The sequence below is a fragment of the Hyposmocoma kahamanoa genome, unplaced genomic scaffold (genome assembly GCF_003589595.1).
Source record: "Hyposmocoma kahamanoa isolate Upper Pololo Valley unplaced genomic scaffold, ASM358959v1 87, whole genome shotgun sequence".
NCBI lineage: Eukaryota > Metazoa > Arthropoda > Insecta > Lepidoptera > Cosmopterigidae > Hyposmocoma > Hyposmocoma kahamanoa.
This window is the reverse complement of record NW_020654422.1, coordinates 7,163,495-7,170,131: the sequence shown is the minus strand read 5'-3', so window position 1 is coordinate 7,170,131 and position 6,637 is coordinate 7,163,495. Positions and strand designations below refer to the sequence as shown.

The following is a 6,637-nucleotide window of genomic DNA, read 5'->3' as shown; positions in this document are numbered from 1 at the left end:
GGTGTAATTTGTGGTTGTCTATGTGTGTGTCCATAGCACCCGCGACACAGGGTTTCCCTAGTGCGGGGCTATGTTGAGTGTGTGCGTTATTATTATTAAAAAAAAATGAAGTGATTCAGACCCGACAATTACGAGATCCTATGATCTCGTAAACGCCTAGTGTGCATTAGAATGAAAATATCGCATTCCAATTTAGCGCTTTATACAAATATATACAGCGCTAAATTTTAATGCGATATTATATTAGGTTTTTCACTGAGAGCATACTGCATGAAGCATACATATAATTATGTTTAGTAGGTACATTGGGCATTTTCCCATTGTAGTTTGCTGGGTCTTAGGTAGTTAAAAGCTTTTTATAAACAACAACAAAATCAAAGTATTTACAAAATGGAAGGCCAATACTGTGATAAAATAATACAATAAATATATTATGGATAATAAGTGTTTTGATAGACATTATACTCATTTCGTTGGCTATTCGATTGCAAAGTTATTTTGTTGATATACACTTTTAAACTTTCTGATTACGTTGTATCTACTAACATTTGAAAACGAGACTAAACACGTTTAAAAATTTTAATAGTTTCGGCAAGTTTGCACTGGCCATGCTCACGGACTACGCGAGTACGGCCCGTATAACCTGACCAAAATGCCGGGAAAATAGGTGGGTGTGAAAATAAGCTATTAAATTGGATAAAGTTTTTTTTATTGATATTAAAGGCATTAAATTATTGCAGTTTAATACTGTAGAATATGTAGCACCTCGCGTCTTTTATCAATTGTTATTTTTGATTCAAAGTCAGGACAAGGTGAACATTTACATATATCACCTGCTGTCGCCTTGCAATGTTCTTGAAATATTATTAGAAAACCACTTCAAGGAAATATTAAATCGACGAAAGGAAGTGCATGTATAATAAACTGCCGACCTACTCCATCTATCGTTTAGATTTACAACCTTCTCATTATTTCTACTGATCTTTCTTAATGATCATTACACAGGAAAATATACTAAGCAATCTATCAAATAACAAAAAACTATTTAGAATTACTTTTCTCGTTTACAGTATATATTGTATTAGTTCCACTTTATATTCGTCTTAATATTATTACGATTTTAAAGAGGTAGAGGTTACTACCTTCCATCAGGTGGCCTGTCTGACTGATTGCCAACTTCAATAAAAAAAAACTAGAATCAACGGACAGTGTGTCAAACAAAACTTGCAAAGTCACAAATACCTATTACTAAATATAAGCCATCTACAAGTAGTGGTCACCACTCAGCTATTTTCTCATCGGTCTCATTAATTCTGTATACTTTAACAACATAAGTATTTACCTATATTTGAATCGACAGTGATTTTTTTGATGCTAGTACTAAAATATAATAAAATTATAAAAGAATACAGAAACAGTTGCTGATTTTGAAAACACTATCTCTTGTAATTTCGTTAGAAGCAAAGCAGTTGTCAAGATTGAAAAATGGTTTCTACGAGTATGCGAAGGAAAAGACGACGTAAGCGTACACATATTTTGGCATTGCCAACTCATAACCGCCTACATCCAAAGCTGGACATTGTCAACATTCAAAGAGCGCGTGTCGTAGCCGTGACGTGTTTGTTGATTAGGAAACTATTTTAATAAGAGACTGTTTTTAGAGATAATATTTTTAGGGACTTCTTATGTAGAATAATAGCAGCCAGTAAAATATACAAATATACTCGTAGACGTGCACATAACTACGCCATAAGACCCTACGTCTGTAGAATCCATTGCTAATATACATAAAATAGTACATATTAAAATAGGTACGCTATAAAAAGTGAAGTGTGTATTAAACCTATACAAAATACATAAAATGCGATCAAGTTTGTTAGAAGTCACAGTTGTAAGAAATAAAGGTTGAACAAACCTAATCAAAAATGTCTGATGTTATTATAGGTGAATTTTTACATAAAAACAAAAATAAATCTAAATTTAAAAGCAAGAGGAGTATAAATAAAAATTTCGTGTTTCTGAAAGTTTGTATTAAACGTACGGAACATTTTATGTGTGTAGGAGAGCATGAGGCCGTCCGTGTCTGCGCGTGGGCACACAGCCGGCGACAATGATATCTCAAAGAAGCACGCTCCGTCACCCTTGCCGTTGTGGCTGTGGGCGGGCGCTTCGTTATAAAGCCCGCCTTATGCCTAGTGCCTTTTAAGGTAATTCGTGGGCATCGACGCATTTTAGTTATTTTCATTAGGTGCTTAAATGTCAGTAATAATGAGTTACAATAAGCTAATTAAAGTATCTTTTAAACTTATAATAAAGCATACCTATTTCTGCCGCCAATGTGAGCATTACTGCGTTCCGTTCCGGTTTTCAAAGGTATGGATGCTGGTGAAACTACAGGCACATGAGACTTTACGACTTATATCTCAGGACGACGGGTGCAGTGGCAGTGCCCCTCAGATCTTTGTGATTTAAAGCTCTTATTGGCATTGCCACCGTTATGGATAGGCTTTTCTTATTATCAAGCACACGGCTTGTTCGACCCATCACTTGAGATAATGAAAAAAAATTTGTTACTCAGGGTGTCGCTGATGCAGGTTTTTTACACATCAGCAGATGCTGATTGATGTATTTAAAAACGCAAAAATGTATATCCTTACTGAATTTATCTACATAAAAAGCTTTCTACTTTCTTTGGTTTACAATACCAAAGATAATATATATTAAAAACAAGAGCTGAGCTGCTTTTTCGGCTTACAGCCTGTATCTGGAAGGTTTTTTATAAATTATTCCAGCGTGCCTTTTAGGTCATGTCAGGACTCGAATATCCTCAATGAATATCAGCATCGATGAATGGCGATGCTGATGTGGATGCAGATATCAAAATTTGTGCAGATTATCCACGGATGTTGATGCTGATATTCTCAACAATTCTGGTCTTACTAAAGTTTCTTGGTGTTGTAAAAAACTAACATCCAAATAAAATACATTTCAAAGACATTTTTGCCGTTACACATAAGTTTGAAGTACATAATGAAGACATGTAGAGAGTGAATCTCGTTGCTCTGGTTCTCATAGCACAGGAAATTCCCTATTTTGAGACCAGGTCATTAGTGTGGTTGTCTGGCACTTTATTACTGTAGATTAAGCAGTGATGAAACGCTTTACAATATATTACGTATCTTCATCTAGTATTATTTCTAATTCGTAGTCAAATTTTCGTAATTCAGAGGTGTTGAATTTTACTAATAACAATGTAATCTACATATGCTTATTAGCAGTGTCATGTACAGAATTCGATGAAACACATATTACATGCCGTGGGCTAACCAGATTTCATTATCGTAAATGTATCATCCGTTAACCTTCAATTAGTTTCTTCAACAAGAAACAATCGTAACAAAACATTGATTATTATGTTTTATTTATTTAGGACAATCAACGAGTTGACATTTAATAAATAAATTTGATATTACACAATACAAATAAGTATTTAAGTACATATACTGCTATTATACATTTAATTATATAATATTTTATAATACGTAACCTAAGATTACGTACGTATAGAACGCAATGTGCAGAAAAATAGGAAGAAAAATATTAATCGGAATAAAGGCATCAAATTATATCATTGCGGAAAAAACATTTATAAAAATAAATTATATTAAATATTCACAAATCGCAGGTAATTAACGAATAGGTACTTCAACTATAAATTGTAAAAAAATAATTGATTGAAGTACTTAATTATTAGAGAAGTTTGAATAAAGGCTGTTGAGTCAGCGGCTTATTCCGTCGGGCCCGTCATCGGGTGCGCGGTATGTTATCCAGAAGGGCGCAGTCTGCGCACGCGCATATAAATACACCGAGTAAGCTTTCTGGAGTTCAGTTTACCGAAGCTACCAGCCGCGCTATCACTCGCAACCTCGGCTTCACACACAGCACACAACATGTCTCTGGAACGCCAAGTCCGCGCTAAGGTCAGAATGCATTACGTTTGAATTACTATTTTTTTTTCCAATTACACAAAAAATTTAGTTCTCCCTACAAGAATCATGTTATTGCCATAAAGTGCGCTTAATTATACTACTGACTTAATATTTCCAAAACTCCATTCTCGCCATTTCTTAAGCAAAAAAATCGCAAGAATCTAGAAGAAACATTTCCAAGGAGACAACCTTATGCATTGACCTTTATATGTAATTCGTATCAACAGCTCGCATCCAAGCGCAACCCCGAGCAGGAGAAAGAAGCCCAGGAATGGATTGAGGCCGTCCTCGGTGCTAAGTTTCCTCCTAAAGAAGCATTTGAGGAAGTACTCAAGGACGGAACCGTCCTTTGCCAGCTCATTAACAAGCTGAAACCCGGCTCCGTCCCCAAGATCAACACCTCTGGTGGTCAGTTCAAGATGATGGAGAACATCACCAAGTAAGTTCTAATTTAAAATGTAAGCATTCTCGGTATTATAGAACCTTGTAAGCTGAATTTTTAAACTAACTTTGTTTTTATTTTATTTAAAAAAGGAAATACGCAAAAAATTTGGTCTTCGTTAAGGCTTAAACCTCCAAACGTTTTAAACAGTGAATTGTTCTCCCACAGTTTCCAAGCAGCGATTAAAGCGTATGGTGTCCCAGACATCGACGTATTCCAGACTGTGGACCTTTGGGAGAAAAAGGACATCGCCCAGGTCGTCAGCACACTCTTCGCCCTTGGCCGTGAGGTAAGCACTCCGATCACTTAAACCATCAACCACACAGATTCAAGTGTATCAAGTGTTAGGTGATGGATTCATCTTACTCTTTAGATAAAATTTTAGCACCTTTATTTTAATTCAATCGCTACCATTTTACAAGAACTAACTAATGTAGATCCATTACCCAAGATAGTTTTCTTTATATTCATACCTTATCGTTGTATAAACGTATTAAGGTGCAACATACATTATATTATAGCTATATTAAGTAGCCCATCTTTGCGTTATTCGTAAGTTTACAGTTTTCTATTTCTATCCTTGTATAATAAACAAACAAGAACGGGCAATGCGTTTGAACGCAATAGCGTGTTAACACTGTTTGCCTGATAGTTTCGTATTCGAAGTTGGACGTTTGCCAGGTTTAGCCAAGATTTACGACCTACATGTAACGTTACCTCAGTTTTCATAAATATCCAAGGTCACGTAATTCTGTAGAGGCCGAGTGGGGACACACTCTCTGCGCAGCAGTATCTTGATGATTGATGGACCTGTTTATTTTTCTTAGACCTACAGACACCCTGAGTGGAACGGCCCTTACCTTGGTCCCAAACCATCCGATGAGTGCAAGCGTGATTTCTCCGAGGAGGTGCTGAAAGCTGGCCAGACCGTGATCGGTCTGCAGGCTGGCTCCAACAAGGGTGCCACACAAGCCGGCCAGAATATCGGCGCTGGCCGCAAGATTCTGCTCGGCAAGTGAATGCCTTCACACCTCTCATCAAGTGATATTAATATAAGATATTTTTGTACAAAACTCAGTGCACGGACGCTATTGTAAGACTGTATTTGTACCACTGTGAAATCTAGTCAAGATGTGTTAGCCATGTCTGTACTGTAGAAAATGATAGTCTTGTGTTTCCATGTAGCGCCGAGATGGTTTTTGTACACAAGTGTTTAGGCTAAGTTATATGTATATTTATCTATTTCCAATTTATTAATTTATTCTATAAAACAATATACCTTGGTATATCAACAGCATGCTTCGTTTTAATTACCTTCACTATGAGGTCGGAAAGAATCTTTCTTATACGAAATCATAACTTAATAAAGTTTCAGTAAAAACCGAAGGATAATAGGAGTTTAATGTCCCAGCATTACGTTTCAAAAAGTTTTGCTTGGATTACGCCGAACAATAAATCATACTTTAAGCATTGAAATAACTCCCAACATTGCTTTTATAAAAAGTACATTAAATATACATTCAAAGTGCTAAATAAAGCTAGGATCGCAATTCACAATAATAGTCACAAAAAGAAAACTCAGATCGTTTTATCGAGTCATTTCATTTAAAATGTATATTATTTTCGAGTTACGTATTAGTTAATTTTTTTAGGCTTGAACTCTAAAAGCTAAAATACCGTTGATTTCATTTCGCTGGTCAACCGTCAAAGAATTAGGTAAAATAACAACAAGTGCATAATTTGGAGTAATTTTCTAATTATTTCATATAATTAGTTCATTCAAAACTACAATGCCATAATTAGGTATACACCATAAAATATATTTAATGCGCTAACCTAAGTTTTATCATTTAATTCACGTAGTACAGTACCCACACCCCGTACCGTCGTTGTCAGTAACCTGTAACAACTTACAACGAAAGGATTTCTTTTATCAATGTTTTTCTTGTAGACAGATTTTTTTTATGATATCAAGCAACGAAACGAACAAGTCGTGCGTCTGGTGTTCAGGGACACGCCTAACGATGAGAGTTGCAATGCCACGTTTAAGTCGCAAAGATCTGAGGGGCACTGCCACTGCGCCGTCACCCTGAGACATAACTTGATAAGTCCCACATGCCTGTAATTTCATCAGCATCCTTACACTTCAAAACCGAAATGTTGTAATGGTCACATTACTGCTTCACGGCAGAAATAGGTAAGGTGG

General features: G+C 35.9%; 1 protein-coding gene across 1 annotated transcript; it reads left to right on the top strand.

Annotated features, from left to right (window-relative positions):
• Window positions 1-3,826: 3,826 nt before the first annotated feature.
• Window positions 3,827-5,711, top strand: LOC113235449 (muscle-specific protein 20). The gene is made up of 4 exons (XM_026471136.1): window positions 3,827-3,980; window positions 4,217-4,428; window positions 4,600-4,720; window positions 5,259-5,711. The coding sequence occupies exons 1-4, from the start codon at window positions 3,951-3,953 to the stop codon at window positions 5,448-5,450; spliced, it is 555 nt and encodes a 184-aa protein (XP_026326921.1). The 5' UTR covers window positions 3,827-3,950; the 3' UTR covers window positions 5,451-5,711.
• Window positions 5,712-6,637: the final 926 nt, after the last annotated feature.

Bases quoted from the DNA above. Each gene is read 5' to 3' on its own strand.
- LOC113235449 (XM_026471136.1), top strand. From the start codon at position 3,951: ATGTCTCTGGAACGCCAAGTCCGCGCTAAG. The intron at 4,429-4,599 runs GTAAGTTCTAAT...GTTCTCCCACAG, and splicing joins ATGATGGAGAACATCACCAA to TTTCCAAGCAGCGATTAAAG. The intron at 4,721-5,258 runs GTAAGCACTCCG...TATTTTTCTTAG, and splicing joins TCTTCGCCCTTGGCCGTGAG to ACCTACAGACACCCTGAGTG.